The sequence below is a fragment of the Pocillopora verrucosa genome, chromosome 13 (genome assembly GCF_036669915.1).
Source record: "Pocillopora verrucosa isolate sample1 chromosome 13, ASM3666991v2, whole genome shotgun sequence".
NCBI lineage: Eukaryota > Metazoa > Cnidaria > Anthozoa > Scleractinia > Pocilloporidae > Pocillopora > Pocillopora verrucosa.
In genome coordinates this window covers 15789504-15809193 of record NC_089324.1, presented here as the reverse complement: position 1 = coordinate 15809193, position 19690 = coordinate 15789504, and the positions used below count along the sequence as shown (strand labels likewise).

Below are 19690 nucleotides of genomic sequence, written 5' to 3'. Positions count from 1 at the left end.
CAACAGAGATAATAATAATGATAAGAATTAAGCATCACTAAAATTGAAGCAAACCTCTGGACATTTGAACTTTTGGAGATTGGTTTCCTAAAATTCCTACCCCTCAAGCAAAATAAGTGTTCAAACGCCTAACTCAGTTTTTATGTAAAAAGCGAAATAATTATCAACCTGGCTTTCAACTAATTGACCATGCTTTAAAACCTGGACCTTGTAGACTTTCTTCTTCTGAGCCATTTGTTACTAAGAGTGCACTATCTGCCTTAAACACCTCCATATTCAATGATATAACACTTGTACCCTACTGGAAATTAGTCTTGACACTTCTGGCTCAAATTCCCCAATCCCAGTCAGGCAAGGTTTAATCCTCCCATCCCCTTTCTTTGGTTTGGATGATGATCAAATGCCTGTGCGTTGCTCAAGGAGAAGGGAGGGGATGTTGAAGCATTCAAATTGACTGTTGCATTATAATGGAACGATGATAATAATGGTGATGGTACTTATGATGCAAAATTGCAAAATGAATGTTAAATTATGATCAAATAAAGTCTTTCTTTATTATAACTTTGTGTACTTGCTTTGAACTGCTAGAAAAGAAAGTAACAAAGGTTTCTGTGTCATAGATCCTCTAAATGAACAGCATATTATAATAAGAGAAGAGAGCCACCAGACTGCCCAAAATATCATTTAAAGTGATCATACAGTGTACTGTATATATCATTCTCCACATCTGCTTGCATTCTTGAAACTGATGGAATATAAATTGTTCTAACAATAGCTGAAGCTAAAGTTGAACCTAGCTCACCTCGTAAAGTGTCTTCATCAAAATCCAGTGCATTTTCTTCCTCAGGTAAGTCTTCATTTTCACATGGCATTTTAATTGAACTTCTTCCTGTAGCCATAGAAACTGTAAAATGTTTCTTACTAAGTTGCTGTATCAAGTCATCCTGGCCTGAAAAAAAGATGGTTGCAAATGGTAATAAACATCAGCTCAACATATTACCCAGTTGCAAAATAAGTATTTTTTTTCCCTTCTGAGAATGGGAAAAATACATAGACACAAAATCCCAGGCAATTAATATTAATGGCATGCTTAAAGCAGCAAAACAACAAAAGATGCATATACTGAAGACACAACCATTTATTTTTAAATGAATTGTAATTCACTTCTCATTATAATACATTTCAAGATTTATAAAATACATTTGCAATTGACTGAGATAAATTGGACAAATGTCAACATCTTTGTGTTGCAAGTTCATATAATTTGTTACAGTTGCAATTTAATTTATTTAAACTAAGAGGCTGTAAGTAGTTAGGTAAAGTCTGTATCTGAGTAGTGGCCCATCCAGGCCCAGAGCTTCTAATCCTTGTTTCCTCACATGGAGTAACTGGAAGTAACAAACCACCCCCCTGGATGAGATGCCTGTTCATCCCATGGTTAAAACTCCCCCCTGCTCCCCTTTCCTCCCTGGCACTTCATCAGGCTTCCCTGACTAATTTCTGCCACCCATTTATACTCCTGGGTGGAGAGGGGTACTGTGAGAGAAAAGTGTTTTGTACAAGAACAAAACACATTGACCCAGCCAAGTGACAAATGCAGATCTCTTGACCCTGAGTTCACCTCACTAATCATAAGGCCACCATGTCACCACCAGAGGGGAGAGTTCATCCTGAATCCTCACTCATAAGAAACAAATCTTACAAAACTGAAGTAAAATTTTCTTATTTGATTTTTAAATAGGAATTTCTGGTCAAAACTTATAAAAGATGTGTGTCTTTTATTCAATTTCCTCCTCTTCAACTGATGCCCACATTCATATAGATGTGTTAGTTCAACTGTTACACTTATTGCAGGAAAAAAAATTAAATATATATACTTGTGCATGCTGATGCAAGTTGAAATGGATTTGAATATTGTGCAGGCGGTGGTGTTTGTGGTTTACCAGTATATGTATAAAACAAATTGTTATTGTAATCGCCTCATGGCGTTTGTGCACAAAATTGATTTGTCTTTGCTGCTAACTTTAATCCTCCTGATAAGTAAGACTGGTTGTTTATCAAATATGATATAGTCCTTACTGGCTGTCCATGTACAGAAACTTTCATTAAATGTAGAGTAACAAGGAAGTCAATTGCTCTGGAATTCAAAATAGCCATTTTTGCAAAGTCAGAACTAACTTCTTACTACCTGGTTGAGCTTTACTTGGAATTTTCTGGCTTCCACGTAAAAAAATTTGTGTTATGATCGACTTTATGGTGCGATAATGGTCCTGCAGCAAAATCCTGACCAAGTTGGAGCCAATCAGAACTCTCAAATTTACCCCAAGAGTACCTTGCCATGAAATAATATATTAAATAATCATCAGATACATACTTTGATGTGAGCAACCACATGCAGAACTAAACCAGTTTTGATAAAAATATTGAACAGAACAGTTTGGAAGGAGAATCTAAGCTGTCTATCAAAAAGAAAAAATACTTTCAAACTATAAAATAATAAACATAAACACATGAAACATGCTGGAAATGTTTATCGCTTTTGGATCAAATGCATCGTAAATATGGGAGCAAATTAAGTTAATTATGTATAAGCCTGACATGAAAGCTAGACAGTGCAAAACACAATTGTGTGCATGCTCCACATGACATGCTAATGAAACTGAAAGTATTTTGATCATCAGTGCTTGCACTTTATCAAATCGATAATTTGGAGATTCATTTTAACTCTCCCGAATTACTTATTTTGTCAAAGGTAATTGCTGGGTATTGCCTGCAAATTTTTGGTATGGTAGTGTGAAAGTGTGGAAATTTGGAAATCTGAGATGTGGATAAGTAGGAAAACTAGCTGCAGAGTGTGCCACGCATAGCAAAGGCACCAAGGACTCTATGCTCGCTTTTTTTTCCTTTTTTTTTTTTTGCAGCTTTAATAACAAATAACAATTTGGAGATTCATTTTAACTCTCCCGAATTACTTATTTTGTCAAAGGTAATTGCTGGGTATTGCCTGCAAATTTTTGGTATGGTAGTGTGAAAGTGTGGAAATTTGGAAATCTGAGATGTGGATAAGTAGGAAAACTAGCTGCAGAGTGTGCCACGCATAGCAAAGGCACCAAGGACTCTATGCTCGCTTTTTTTTCCTTTTTTTTTTTTTTGCAGCTTTAATAACAAATCCAAGGAAAAGGTTACTCTTGCATCCAAATATGTCATTTCTATTCGATTTCAATTTGAATCCATCATGGCTTTTTCCCAGATATCAATCTTCCAAATATCCGAATATATTTTTATCTATATCATGGCCATAAGAAAACATCACTCATTTTGTTACAATTTCTTTCCGTTTCTCTACTCAATTGTAATGTGTAGATACATATTTATAAACCGTTATACATATTTATAAACCATAACGTTAAGTCCATTTTTAAAAATCTGGTGTGATACGGAGACAACGTAGGTAAGAGAATGTATCTGAAGTCATGGTATTATTGAATTGCAAATAAAAGTTGAAGCTCACATTTTAATTCAATGCACTCATCCTCAAATTCACTGGCAGATGGTGACTGACAAATCGATGTCTCATCGTCCGCGAAATAGCTGGTTTGATCGTCATCACTTTCCAGAAAACTTTCGAGTTCCAAACCTTGGGATTCATCAGTGCCTGCTGTAACCAGAAGAAAAAAAATGGGCATTTCAAGCACACTAACTTTTGACTCAAAAAGTGAGAAGTAATTATTGTTCGAAGCAGCTTTTGATATAACTCAGAGTAAATTTTAAGTTATACTTCAAAATATTTAAATACAATTACAGAAAACATTGGTTAAAATCTCAAGTATGACGGAACAATAATATAATATAATAATATAATATACAGTATTTATAGAGCGCTAATTCCCAATGGTCCAAAAGCGCTTTACATAATAAAAATAAAAAAATCCTAAACCTACAAAACTACATTGTCATTCTATAAAAATTCCCAATGGTCCAAAAGCGCTTTACATAATAAAAATAAGAACAAAATCCTAAACCTACAAAACTACAAAACTACATTGTCATCCTATAAAAACATCATCATTCTATACAACATCATAACCAATTTTAAAAAGCCACGTCTTGAACTTAGATTTAAAAGAAGAAAGGGAATTAAATGATCTTAGTTCGAATGGAAGCGCATTCCAAACAGAAGGTGCGGCAATAGTAAAAGACCGGCCACCATAAGTTTTAAGATTAAATTTAGATGTAGAAAGTAAAAATTGATTGGAGGCTCTAAGAAGTCTACCAGGTGTATAAGGTCATTGATATAGCTAGGTGCAGCACCATGAAGCGCCTTAAATGTAACTACTGCAATTTTGAAAGTTATTCTCTGTTCAATTGGTAGCCAATGAAGTTGAATAAGCAACGGCGTAACATGCTCATATCTACTAGTAAGGTGAATAAGCCTAGCAGCACTATTTAGGACACTCTGTAAACGTTTCAAGATACATTTAGGCTGACCGTAGAGCAGTGAGTTACAATAGTCGATCCTTGCAGTAACAAAGGCATGAATTAGAGTTTTACATGTATCGTAAGAAAGAAACTTGCGAATCTTAAAAATATTGCGTAAATGAAAAAACGAAGACTTGCAAACAGCAGTAACGTGCGGCAACATCGATAGAGAGTTATTAAAAATAACTCTAACATTTTTAGCAGTAGTTGAACAGTCAACAGTGTCAGAGGCAATCACCAGGTTTGTTAACGCAGGACGTGGGCGATAGGAGGATGAAAAAACTATAATTTCAGTCTTCCCACTGTTCAGCTTCAGCTTGTTATTTAACATCCAAAGGTCAATATCTTTAACACAATCTTCAAGAGCAGATGTACATGTTGACATATCCTCAGGCGATGACGTTTGAAAAGATAAATATAGCTGTGTATCATCAGCATAAAAGTGATAAGATAGACCATGAGATCTTGCAATATCACCTAAAGGGGAAGTTTACAAAGAATACAACAAGGGGCCCAAAACGGAACCCTGAGGTACACCATAAGGTAAGGCATGCACATCAGAAGAGACATCTTGGATTCTGACATACTGAGATCAGATAGATATGAACGAAACCAGTCCAGTGCCTGGTCACAAATGCCAAAACGGGTAGATAGTCTAGCAAGGAGAAGAGAATGATCAACTGTATCAAAAGCAGCAGACAGGTCCAGTAGAACCAAAACAACAGATTTTCGATTGTCAATGGACATAGCAATGTCATTGTAGACTCTGAGAAGAGCCGTGTCGGTGCTATGGTGAGCACGGTAGGCAGACTGAAAGACTTCACACAGACCATTGTTGTCAATGTAGTCAACAAGCTGCAAAGCCACTACTTTCTCAATGACTTTGGACAAGAAGGTGAGATTAGAGATCGGCCGAAAGTTCTTAAATTCTTGATAATCAAGACTCGGCTTTTTCAACAAAGGACGAATTACAGCTTGTTTAAGTTCAGTGGGCATGACAGAGGTCTCCAAAGACAGCTTAACAATTTTCCAGATCACAGGGCAAAGGAGATCAAGACAACCGAGGAGTATTCTAGAGGGGACAGGGTCAAGTTCACAAGACTTTGATGCCAAAGGGTGCACAATCTGAAGTAAGGTCGAATATGAAGGACAGCTCAAACGATGGAGTCTAGTTGTTGCTACTGTGGCTTCATTAAATAAATAAGTTCCCTGCATAGGGTTCGATTCCAGTTCATGTCGAATAGTAATAATCTTCTCACCAAAAAAGCCAATGAATCTATTTGCAAGATCCGCCACGGAAGAGCAAGATGGATACTGCGGTGCAGGACTCCGATGTAACAACTTACCGACAATGCCAAACAGTTTCCTCTGATTAAGGCAATTATCATCAATAAGTTTGGTGTAACATTGTGAGCGGACAGAGAGTAATAGCTCCTTGACAATACGATTTTGTTCAATAAGACGCAGACGATCTTCGGGCAATCTAGTCCTACGCCATCTCCTTTCCAGTCGGCGACGAAATCTTCTCTCCAGTTTAATCTCCTCACTAAACCATGGAGCAGCGGGACGAATGGTAACCATGCGCGATTTTAATGGCGCATGCTTATCCAAAACACTAGATAACTCCGAATTATACAAGTGAAGCAGCGTAAGTAAATCATTGGATGATTCAGACAAAAGAGGAGACATTGCAACATCTTGTCGAAAATGCTCCAAGCTGATGGCTTTTAATTTCCGACCACAAATACGCTTCCTTTCCCAATTAGGCTTAACAAAACGAAGATCAGCACAAACAGTGTAATGATCCGATATCTCTAAGGAATTATCAACTGAAATAGCATTCAAAATATATTCAGTATCACGAGTGATGACCAGATCCAAAGTATGTCCAGCTCTGTGGGTGCAACTACGAACATGTTGTTGTAAATCAAATGACTCCAATAAGCTCAGGAAATTAGCCGCCGCAGTATCAGTTGTATCATCAACATGAAAATTAAAATCACCAGCGATTACAAGTGAACCAGTTTTAGTGATATAGGATTCTAACAGCGACGAAAATTCATTCATAAAAAGCTCAGTTGAAAGATTGTTTCCGGATGAGGGTGGAGGACGATAGACATTAAGGATGGAAACAGATTGCGAAAAAATCTTAACTTCACTTTCGATGGCTTCAAAGGAAATGAAGGTGTCCAGATAGACCTTTGATGTCTGCTTAACTGGCAGCGAACTTTTGAAAAGCAATCCGACGCCACCACCTCTTCCATCACGAACAGAGTGTAAAAAGCGATAGCCATTTGGGATAAGACTTCCGATTACTAAATTATCATAATCCCCAGTGTTGAGCCAGGTCTCGGTAATAGCAAAAATATCAAAATCCTTGTCCACAACATAGTCCTTGATAAAGAGATACTTATTGCGGACTGATCGACAATTCAGGAGGCCAAACAAACAAAACTTCGGAGCCGATAAAGTAGATTTGTTGGAGATAACAGGTTTCCTGTTCGAAGTAATGCAAATCTGCACGAGATTATTCTTGTTAACAGCATTATGCAAATTTTTAACTTTAGAAGGAAAAGTTCTTCGACTTTCCACAGTATTGATAGGCCAAACCCTGTCGGTAATTCCACTCTTGACTTCCAATCCTGACATAGTCAGATTAGTTGTCGATGTTCTAAGATGAAGATCAGAATCACACTTGATTTGCACGAGGTTACAAGGGTTACGACGTCGTTGCATTTCATGGCGCTGCCGAAAGCGATTTGTTGTAAACGATGTAATAGAAGGACCAGGGTTAGGATTGATGTCACCGCTGTTTGCCAGCCGAAGTTGAGTAACATTGAAAGTAGAAATAGAGTTTGGTGTGTAAGGTATTCGCGAAGTAAAGTAACGACTCGTCCTTGTTGAGGATTGTAATCCAAGGTGGCGGGTCGATTTCATCCATGACGAGCAAATTGCAAGGTACAAATCCATTTCATCAATGTTCATCGCAACTTCACCATCGCTTAAAACACGACAAAAACCAAAAAGGAACGTACTCGGATAACACAACGAACGACTTAGACAACAGAACAAGAATAAAAATAAAATTGAAGCGGAGCAAATACAACTGCGACCAACCGCCATCACTGACCGCTTATGTAAACTTATTTATTAGCCAAAGTAAAACTCTTGGGAACAATTTAGTTTGAATTGGATATAAATTGAAACAACTATATAAAAACCACATCACAATCAAAACTGACGAATCTTTTGAATCATATGAGGAAATAGGGAAAACAGTCATTGTATAGCGTACTCTCAGCGAGAAGTCCCACATTATTAACTCAAAAAAGCATACAAAACAGCTGACGCGAGTAAAAGATTGTTAAGCTTACAACAGATATCCTTCTTGGCAGTCGCATGCTTGAGTTCTACCCAATCAATAGTTACAGTCTGAACATTACAAACAATTTCTTCTGACAACCTGCGACAAGACAAGAAATTAATTCAGTAACGCAGCCACTCTCCAGCCCACACTACTAAGGATGAAATCAATTCAAATAGTTCCCCAACAAATAATTAGCGCTCTGAAATACTTTGACCATTAAACTTATGGTATTCCCGTGGACTAAGGGAGTTACACAGCAAAAATCTAGTCGTTTATACTAGACAACCATTCCACCACGGACTCCAGAATGAAATGTTAAGGTTTGAAGCCTTCCTGAGTTGATGTGAATACTCTTGGGCAGTACATTGTACAGTGCCTCTGTCCACTCAGGGGTATGTATTGACACCACCTAACTCAAGGAGAACCTTAGGGAACACTTGAGGGTTACCTGCTGGAGCAGCAAAATCTTTAATCAATCCCTTGTACAGAAACCGGGATACGGGATTTGGCAGCGATATGTCTTAAATACAGATTTTACCCACGTATAACTAATAAAATCAACACCTTTTGTGAATATTTTGAAGGTATTCTGCTAAGTCTTTATGTCCCATAGCTCTGGCAGTATTTTCTGGCAAGATGGAGCTGTTCCTGTATGTTTGAAAGACCGCTTCTCCAGCTGAAGTACTGAAGATTGTTTCAATACATTCGCGATCATTTGCTGCAGCGGCTGCGAATAGTATACCCTGCAGAGCTTTCAGTGACAATATGTCCTTACTCTCATCTGCCATCAATGATGTATCCACCACAGACGAGAAGGAAGACGGACTGCACACTATCAAAATTAAAAAAAAATTTATGCAAACATGGCAACTACTCATTACCAAACCACTTAGCCAATCACATGAAACGCTGAAAACACCTTTAACATCTCTCCTTAAAAGGTACTGAAGCTAGAGGCACGTGTTCACAACCCACAATCCTCCATTTTACTGTGAAGAAGGCCTACAATTCCAAACGCCAGCTTCCGAAAATTTATACAGTGGCTTATCTAATTTAATTGACTTCCAGATGCCAATCAAATGATTGTCGTCACAGAGTAAGATACCATACACTGTATACAACTTAAGAAACAAACAGAGAGTCTGACCTGTTCCTGCTGAACTGGAAGGATTTAATGTTTGGTAGTCCAGTGGTATGTTTCTCTTTGTGTCGGGCATTTTAGCAATTAATTTTCGGAACTCTTGAGTAACATCCGGATAGTATTCGAATTCCGTTTCTTCGGGCGAATTCCACGTACCATCTGGAGAACCCACGGTAACAGCGACTTTCCCAAGAGTTTTAGAGGCTGAAATGAAAAATCAGACGGTAGCTGAGAAAAACGTCACTGTAAGGACGAAGCAGCACGGGTTTGACGAATTTATTTATTTACTTGATTTATCAAACTTCACCGATTATAAGATACCCATATTACCTATCAAGATTGTTGTGCGTATTTTTGTCCCTTTTTTTGATAATCTTTCTCGAAACAGCTACATGCGAAAAGGATCACGCATAATGATGCTTTTTCCATCAATTACAACTTTTGTTTTCACCTGGCACCAATATGAGTTAGCCTACTGATATACTCTGACATCAAAATGTAACACAAATTTCATAATCAAAACTATAATTGTAATTGGACAGCGTAACAGGACAGTTAAAGAGAGATGTAACACGTCATGCCTGTGTAAATGGACAGAAAGCGTCATGCGTGCATGTTGTTGTCTCGCATTTTGCCGGGTTGACTTTTGCTTTATTTTTATGAAAACATATAACCTATGTCTAGTTTCTTTCTCAAATTTTTTCATAGTTTTGATTAATTGGTAACAAGACTTTATGTCGTCAAATTCCGTCCGCAATCATACTCGTGATTAACAAATCGGATGCCCGCTTCACGGACATCCGATTTTGTTAATCATTCATATGATTACTGACCGAATTGGACTCCACTTGGTCCTATTACCTATATAAATCAACATACCTGGACTACACCCAGAGTAAACACCTTCAGTAACTGGTGTTAAGTCTACAAATCCAACCTCCTTGAATGTAGCTTTCAGTGATGTGAGATTTTCTGGAATACTCTTTACATTAAGGCAAATAACAAACTGTGTACCACCCTATTCAGTGATAAAGATCAACACAAGACGAAGAATAAGTAGGATGAACAATTTAAAAAAAAGCAGAATACCGTGATGTGTCAAAAAATAATCAAGTATCATTGGGTTTCTTCCATGTGGATCGTGAAGTTTCAATTGCCTACTGCAAGTCTTTTCGGGCAATGACTTCGACTGATTATGAGTGACTCTATAACCCATAATGCTACAATATGATCAGCGGGTTTTCATTAATAAAAGGGGTTGTGAGCCATGAAGAGAGTCCAAAGGTGTATATAAAAGCCATTTTAACTAGCTCATTTCAAATCACAGTAAGGAAATTTAAGTCATTGTAGGTAATTCTTTCTTTGAAAGCAAGTATGCCCTTTAGTAACCAGGGTTTTATGGGATCCTTGCCTTTTTTTGCCAAAGCAACTGGCAGATCAAATTAATATTTTTGTTTAGTTATGAGTTTAAAAAATTATGAAAAAAAAAAATGATAATAAATACCATTATGGGGCCTTCTTTTGGACAAAGTTTTGTTATCACTGCAATCAAGGAAGAGAAAACAGTTAAAAGAAATAGAATAATTTCCATCACCTGTAATGCTGATAAAAAAAAAAGAAACACTAATATCACATTACTAGCTATCATGAATTTATTAGCCTTTGGAAGAGCCAAAATATTTGGAGTGCAGAGGTCAAGGGTTCAAATCCTGCACAGGCCTGAATTTTTTTCAGGCCTTATTTTCATAACTAGTTAAGTAGTATGTATTAAAGTTCACACGGCAACCAAGTGGACAATCAGACATAGTTTGATGCTACTCTAGTTTGCAGATTTAATGAATGTAACCGAAGAGGTAACAATTCATAGACCCAACGTTTCGACACTCCTGTCCAGTGCCTTCACCAGGGTTGATCTAAACGCTGCAACAAGAAGTCCTCTTATATGATCACTGATTAACGGCCTTTTTTCTGACGAGGTGTAAATAGGCGTCAGGAAGCAAACCGCCATCGTCACGATTTAAAGGAGCGTGGGCGGAGTTAATATGCCAAGACTTCAAACAAAGGCGCTGGTGGTAAGGCCGATTAGTGGTGATAATTTTAGAATTATCCCACCCGATTGTATGGTTAGTTAGGCATGTATGCTCCGATAAAGCTGAATTTTCCTTTTTGCACGGAAAACCGCTTTTTGGTGCTCTTTTAACCGTGTACCAAACTGACGTTTGGTCTGTCTGATGTATTCATTATCACAGTCATTGCAAGGAATAGAATAAATGGCGTCGGTTCGTTGTTCTTTCGTGACAGGATCCTTAGGTTTGGCGAAAATATGCCCCTAAGTCTGAAAAGGTTTTTGAGAAACTTTAACGTTGTGGCTATTCAAAATTCTCTTGATGGCTTCTGTAACACCTTGTATGTAAGGAATAACAGCAAAACCAGTCGCTGGTTCCCTTTCATCAAGAACATTACTATTTGTAACTGGTTTTTGACAATAACGGAGAAAAGTTTTTGTATAGCCATTTGCCTTTGGGACATTGGAAACATATTTCCTCTCCTCAGCCTTCGAATCGAGTGAAGATGGTAGACAGTGAGCCCTCCTAAGTAAAGTTTTGGCTACAGACTTTTTATGGCAAATAGGGTGGTGAGAATCGAAGGCGAGGTATTTGTCGGTGTGGGTAGGTTTACGGTAGACACTTGTCTCTAAATTACCCTGAACCCCTCTGGACACATTTAAATCCAGAAAGGGCAAATGTTTATCCTTTTCACGCTCAAGGGGGAATTGGATCGACGGCTCTACTGAATTCAAATGCGACAAGAGGCGCTCCGCTTCATTTCTGTATACCGCAGAAATAACATCATCGACATATTGTACATATTGTTTCCAGAAAAGGGTTTAACCGGTGAAGTGGCTAAGGCCCTTTGTTCCACGTCTTCCATTACCATGTTAGCAATGACAGCCGAGAAGGGCAAACCCATCGCTTTACCAAAAACTTGTTGATAGTAGGTGCCGTTATATGTAAATTGCGTGGTTTTGAGGCAAAAAGACAGCAGATGAATACTATCCTCCACAGGCAAAGAAGTTCTTTGTCCCAGGGAAGCATCTTCCTCTGCAACCTTAACGGCAAGATCAACTGGGATTTTAGTGAAGAGCGAAACAACGTCGAAAGACACTAATTCTTCACAAGCGTTAAGAGTTTTATCTCTTATGGAATCCGCAAATTCGCAGGAATTTTTGACAGTGTAATCAGTATTCTCAACAACAGGCGACAAAATTCTCGCAAGATAACCAGAAATTGCATAAGTCGGAGAATTAACGAAAGAGACAATGGTTCTCAAAGGAATTCCCGGTTTATGAATTTTAGGTAAGCCATAAAAACGTGGACATAAGCCGTCACTACTGTATAACATTTTGTACGTAGAGTCACTAATTCCACCAGCTTTTTTCAAATCAAGCTACATTTTGTTTAACTTTCTTTGAGTTTTACTGGTAGGATCAGAGTTTAAGACAGCATACGTACTCTTGTCATTAAGTAGAGACAAACCTTTGTCGTGATATTGCTGTTTGTCCAGAACCACAACACAATTACCCTTGTCAGCAGATGATACGAGCCTGTTAGGATCCTTTTTTGAGAGCTATGAGCGCATTGAAAACATCCTTTTGAATGCTTTTAGGAGGAGGTTTAGCACGCCTGAGTATGCCACTTACTTCTGCTCTTACCAAATGCCTACGATCGTCGTTGAGTTGAGAGATACTCTCCTTAACAGCGGCGACAATTTCGGCAGTCGGTATTTTGCGAGAAGCAATAGCAAACTTAAGACCCTTCTCTAAACCACTCCGTTCCAGCGCGGATAACTCCTTGGAGGAAAGATTCATGACCCATTTATCTTTCAGAGATTAGCCTGAATTAACAGGAGACTCCCTACTGAGCAAGTGACGGAGGTTTCTGTCGTGTATCTCTCTTTGTTTGGTAAACGTCTGCAGTTCGAAAGAACTGCAGAACTCCTCGACCCAGGAAGTTTCGGAGTTGTTAATCAAAGCAGAGAGTTCACTGAGCGAACGAGAGAATAACGCACGCAAACGCAATATGGAAATGTGACATTCATCTATTCGTAGCTTAAGAAAAGAAAAACCAGTACGGACCATGAGCTTGTATCCTTTAGCACTCCGTAAAGGAGGCCGAAATCTCAAACTCGATGGAAGCAGTTTACCAAACAGAGAGAGATACACGACAGAAAACTCCGTCACTTGCTCAGTAAGAGGTCTCCTGTTAATTCAGGCTAATCTCTGAAAGATAAATGGGTCATGGGTTGAAATCTCAAACTCGATGGAAGCAACCACCCAATTGTATGGTTAGTTAGGCATATATGCTCCGATAAAGCTGAATTTTCCCCTTTTTGCAAAGGAAAACCGCTTTTTGAAGCGGAGTGCCTTTTGTCGCATTTGAATTCAGTAGAGCCATCGATCCAATTCACCCTTGAGCGTGAAAAGGATAGACATTTGGCCTTTCTTGATTTAAATGTGTCTAGAGGGGTTCAGGGTAATTTAGAGACAAGTGTCTACCGTAAACCTACCCACACCGACGAATACCTCGCCTTTGATTCTCACCACCCTATTTGCCATAAAAAGTCTGTAGCCAAACTTTACTTAGGAGGGCTCACTGTCTACCATCTTCACTCGATTCGAAGGCTGAGGAGAGGAAATATGTTTCCAATGTCCCAAAGGCAAATGGCTATACAAAAACGTTTCTCCGTAACTGCCAAAAACCAGTTACAAATAGTAATGCTCTTGATGAAAGGGAACCAGCGACTGGTATTGCTGTTATTCCTTACATACAAGGTGTTACAGAAGCCATCAAGAGAATTTTGAATAGCCACAACGTTAAAGTTTCTCAAAAACCTTTTCAGACTTTGGGGCATATTTTCGCCAAACTCAAGGATCCTGTCACGAAAGAACAACGAACCGACGCCATTTATTCTATTCCTTGCAATGACTGTGATAATGAATACATCAGACAGACCAAACGTCAGTTTGGTACACGGTTAAAAGAGCACCAAAAAGCAGTTTTCCTTTACAAAAAGGAAAATTCAGCTTTATCGGAGCATACATGCCTAACTAACCATACAATTGGGTGGGATAATTCTAAAATTATCACCACTAATCGGCCTTACCACCAGCGCCTTTGTTTGAAGGCTTGGCATATTAACTCCGCCCACGCTCCTTTAAATCGTGACGATGGCAGTTTGCTTCCTGACGCCTATTTACACCTCGTCAGAAAAAAGGCCGCTAATTAGTGATCATATAAAAGGACCTCTTGTTGCAGCGTTTAGATCAACCCTGATGAAGGCACCAGACAGGAGTGTCGAAACGTTGGGTCTATGAATTGTAACCTCTTCGGTTACATTCATTAAATCTGCAAACCAGAGTAGCATCAAACTATGTCTACTTAAGTAGTGTTCACAACTGCAAGGATCACTTCCATATTTGGATATCAGTTAGCAACAATTTGGTACAAGAAGAAGCCCAGGGCTTTCTGCAAGCCTGCTTAGCCATTTGAAGCTTTTTTTTAGCATAATTATGGTGATTTGTTGGTGAAAATTGGTACTGAACAGATCTGGGATCAATCTTTCCTCCCTCAATTGTCACTAATCCTTTTTCTTTGATGAGCAATGACAAGCACTCAAATTAAATTGATACCACTACTTCAACAACAGCCATAAAAATAAATTTTACCTGTTGAATGCTCAGTGTTGTCATCAACACCAGATGCATTCCCAGTAGTGGATTCAAATGCAGAGTCTGAGGAGTTATTACTTTCAACAGATCTCCTAACCTGTAAGTACAGACAAAGAACAAAAATAAATGACTACACATGTAAAAAAAAAAGAAACAATTACACAGGAACTACCTGTATAAAAATGTCTGACCGAACAAGAGCCTGAGTACAGACTGACACTTCATTTACTGATTTTCAACATTCAAGTTTTATTTTCAACATTCAAGTTTTATTTTCAACATTCAAGTTTTATTTTCAACATTCAAGTTTTATTTTCAACATTCAAGTTTCATTTTTATCATTCAATTTTTTCTGTTAAACATCACATTTATGCTTTAAAAACCAACCTATAAGAACAAAAGCCTTTTTTTGCCTTAAAACTTATACCTTATTGCAATCAATCTAAGTTCAAACATGCCAAAAAAAATTTAAGCTTGAAGATCTTTCTTCAAAACTCAACTATTTGTTTCAACAATCAAGTCTTTGCACCAACATTCAAGTCTTCATTTGAACATTCAAGATTTCCTTGGGCATTAAATTCTCCACTCAAAGTTTTGGGTTGAACTTCACACTTGGCTGACTTGGTCACACCTACTGAAAGTCATACATGTGCACTGCAAGTCTACCCAGCATGCTTCGCTGGTGTACATGGCATAATGTGTTTTGAGGGGAACAACAGAATTACTTAACACAGATGTACAGATTAAGTAGTACTTGGACCTAAAGATTCAGTTTGAACAAAAATATTGGGAGTCATAATAGATGTATTTTAAGTAATAGTAGTATTTTTATTACGATGCAGCATGCAGCACCATGTAGCATTCCTCGGTATGATTTTTTTATCCATCTTCAGGGTTGATTGCAATGTAAAAATCAAACCATGTAAAAATTATGAGGCCTCAATAGTTCACCTCTCCTTAGAACTGGTAACTTTAAAATTTGAAAACACCAGTAATTCTCAGCCTTTTCACAAAATTCCAAGAGTTGTATAAGAATTTTTGCTGGAATCACTAAGAAAAACTTATCCTTCTGATAACTAAAATTTCTAGTTTAGTTATCACATTAAATAGGGAGGAGATTTCTGCACCATTATAATAAAACATAAAGTTTTACTTTAAGAGAAATATGATTGGACAGAACCTGTCAGGGACTAGCTTCTCAAGCAGAGGGAATACCTCTTCTCCTTGCTTCTTAATACTTATGCCCATGATTTCAGAGCAGACTTTTAACCTAATTCTAATTTACCATTAAAAGAAATAACATAATTCTATCATGTAAAAAATCTTATTGAATCACCTAGAAAATCTGTACATATGCAAAGCTATAGAGCAAAACATTTTTTTATTCAAACCTCAAAAAGTACATAAAGGACAGAATTCCTCCTAATAAGCCTGTTAATCTTGGTTCCATCCCATACTGTTCCTGAACCATTCCATGCTGTTCCTGGGCTGTTGTGGAACTCAAGTCTTGTTCTATTATCTGCAGCTGAGGCACAGCTAAATCTAAAAATTTGTGGTTATAATGAATACATTCATGAGAAAAAACTTAAAACACACAAAAAAAATCAATTATGCAATAGTAGGTTGAAGTATGTACGGAGCACCACTCCATCAGTGTAAGCTGCTATGGATATTGAACTGCTACACTTAATTTAAACGTACTATTAACAAACAGGGACTGTGCAGAAACCCACCCTCTCCCTGCTCTTAACTTTTCTGAATAAAAGAAAACAATAATGGGTTTGTCAGTGACTCAGTACAGATTTCCAACCTGACAATGTTTATCAACCATTAAATAATATGCATGCATTGTGATATGCACAAACTGATCTGCACATACTGAACCAAAAAAGGGGTGACTAGGATTTTTATTTTAATACCTCATTTTTTAACTTCAAAGTAGCACTTTTGAGAAAATTTTTTGATGTGGATGTCTCAAGAAAAGAAAATTTGGAAGACCCTCTATGGGTTCATTAGATTTCCAACATTATCACCAAATTTCACATAAATTGACCACATACCAGTTGGAATTAAACTCTCCAAAGATCAGAACTCAAGCCAAAACACTCTACCAGAAAAAGTGACTTTTTCAGGGTGTCAATATTTGTTCACAGAAATGCCTTTCCATATCATGCCTGGGAAGGCTGTTAACCAATCACATTGGAGCAAGCCATTTGACACTGTTTTGCCAACTGGAATGGCAAAAAAGACTTGTCACTTTGGACATGTTGACAACTTGAAAACAACAATTGGATAACAAAAACAATCTCTCTATCTTTTGGCATGAACTAATACAAGTAGACTTGAAAACGAATGAATGATTTTGGAATGGAACTGTATGAAACTGTGCAGTGTGCTTTGAAAATCAGCAATAGCTTTGAAATTTGTTAATTAAGTGACCAGAAGAAGTTGACATGAAGCGTCATCAGTCTCATGCCTTATGTTCCACTCTCAAATTACCCTTTGCTTTGTATCTCCTCAAGTAGAAAAGATACCAAAATAGAATTTCAGAAGTTGATAAATCTTTTTTAAAAATATATAAGATAATAAATTTTTAGGAAATTGAAAGGAAATGATTTTTTCCTTCTGGTATCTTGAATACTAGTTAATTTAAATAACAATGAAAACAGGAACAGCATGAAAGTTTGTAAAAAACTGTTTGTCTATTATTTCAAAGTATAAATGGATTCCCCTAGGAGAATAGCCAACAAATCAGTCCCTCCTTTATAAACACTTGAATTGACTTCGCTGTATGGGTCTTTAATTCCCTTAACTCCCGTGAGTGACCAAGACAGAATTTATCAAGACAATATCGTGATAAATACAATATCAACCAGACATGTGATAAGAATGAGCTAAAATGTCAATACAGGGATTACTTGTTGACCCAATACCAATTTTCTGTTCACACCTCATTTGTGTTCTTGGGTCATTCGGTGATGTTCCTGGGCCATCCCATGATGTTCCTGGGTCATCCTGTGATGTTCCTGGGTCATCCCATGATGTTCCTGGGTCATCCCATGATATTCCTAGGTCATCCAGTAATATTTCTGCACCATCCCATACTGTTTTTGGGCCATCCTCTACTCTTTCTGGGCTGTTGTGGAACTCTAGTCGGTCTCTTTTATGCACAGCTGTGGCACAGCTTAATCTAAAGTTTGTGGTTACATTCATAAGAAAAAACTTAAAACAGAAAAAAAAACATCAATTATACAATAGTAAGCTGAGTATGTAAAGAGCACCACTCCATCAGTGTAAGCTGCTATGGATGTTGAACTGCTACATTTAATTTGAACATACTAGTAATGAACAGGGACTGTGCAGAAACTCGCCCTCTCCCTGCTCTTAACTTTTCAGAATAAAAAAAACAATAATGGGTTCATCAGTGACTCAGTACAGGTTTTCCAACCTGATAATGTTTACCAACCATTAAATAATATGCATGTATTGTGATATGCACAAACTGATCTGTACATAATGAACCAAAAGAGGGGTGTCTAGGATTTGTATTTTAATGCCTCATTTTTTAACTTCAAAGTAGCACTGTCTCAAGAAATAAGAAAATTCAGAAGACCCATTGGGGGTTCATTATATTTCCAACATAATAACCAAATTTCACATGAATTGATCAAATACCAGCTGAAATTTAACTCTTCACAGATCAGAACTCAGGCCAAAACACTCTACCACAAAAAGTGACTTGAAATTTTTCAAGGCGTCAATATTTGTTCGCAGAAATGCCTTTCCATATCATGCCTGGGAAGGCTGTTAACCAATCACATTGAAGCAAACCATTTGACACTGTTTTGTCTACCGGAACGGCAAAATTAAAGGACTTGTTGCTTTTGGACATGTTGACAGCTTGAAAACAACAATTGGATTACAAAACCAAACTCTCTATCTTTTGTAAAGAACTAATACAAGAAGACTTCAGAATTAATGAAGGATTTTGGAATTGTACAAAACTGTACATTGTGCTTTGAAAATCAACAGTGGTTTTGAAATTGCTTATTAAGTGACCAGAAAAAGTTGAAATGACATTTTGCTTTATATCTCCTCAAGTAGAAAAGATACCAAAATAGAATTTTCAGAAGTTGATACATCTTTTTTACAAAAAAAATAAGAGATTAAATTTTCAGGAAATTGAAAGCAAATGATTTTTTTACATCTGTGATACCTTAAATACTAGTTACTTTAAATAACAATGAAAACAAGAACAGCATTAAAATTTGTAACAAACTATCTGTCCATTATTTCAAAGTATAAGTGGATTCCCCAGATTTATGTTTGGAAGGATCAAAATAATCTAAGAGAATTGCCACAAATCAGTCCCTCCTTTGTATCACTTTATTTATTCGCTGTATGGGTCTTTAATTCCATTAGCTCCTGTGAGTGACCAAGACAGAATTTATCGAGATAATATCGTGATCAATACAATATCAACCAGACATGTGATAAGAATGAGCAAAAATGTCAATACGGGGATTACTTGATGACCCAATTACAAATTTTCGTTCATATCTCATTCCCGCCTGCATAAATATCTGACAGTCCATTACAATTTACCTTCCATTATCTCTTAAAATTGGGAAATGCTGGCGGAGCTCTTCCTCCACATTCTTTTCTGTCATAGTCTCGGTGAACTTAATCTTCGTTTTAAGTTGCCCTCGTTCGGGCTTCTTTAACTGAGCCATTTCTGTACTGTTCAACATGTAGACTTTGCCATCTTCTTTTCGCACATCATCGTCCAATAACACCATAACATTTTTCAATTTTGATTCTCTCTTGCGTTTTATTGAGCCAGAGTTATCCCTCTTCTGCCTATTAGGATCTGCTTCGTCGCTGCTTGACACATCTTCATCTACGTGTTGAAAGCGCTCAATCTTATTGCTGCAAATTAAAATCGAAGATTTCACAAACCAACATAATTACAACT

At 37.4% G+C, this 19690-nt stretch overlaps 1 protein-coding gene across 2 annotated transcripts in view; it reads right to left on the bottom strand.

The window, feature by feature from the left end:
- The window catches only part of LOC131795523 (tetratricopeptide repeat protein 28-like), a 30058-nt gene that overhangs the window by 9821 nt on the left and 547 nt on the right, over positions 1–19690 (bottom strand). Inside the window, exons 2-12 of one of the 2 annotated variants that reach the window (XM_066159896.1) lie at positions 19321–19644; positions 17666–17905; positions 16107–16257; positions 14713–14812; positions 10492–10529; positions 9867–10005; positions 8994–9191; positions 8411–8678; positions 7854–7942; positions 3512–3658; positions 803–949 (exon numbers count right to left, since the gene is read on the bottom strand). In XM_066159896.1, the coding sequence (XP_066015993.1) occupies positions 803–949; positions 3512–3658; positions 7854–7942; positions 8411–8678; positions 8994–9191; positions 9867–10005; positions 10492–10529; positions 14713–14812; positions 16107–16257; positions 17666–17905; positions 19321–19644 (1841 nt within the window). The remainder of the gene's footprint in view (positions 1–802; positions 950–3511; positions 3659–7853; positions 7943–8410; positions 8679–8993; positions 9192–9866; positions 10006–10491; positions 10530–14712; positions 14813–16106; positions 16258–17665; positions 17906–19320; positions 19645–19690) is intronic. The other variant, XM_066159897.1, reaches the window with a different exon arrangement.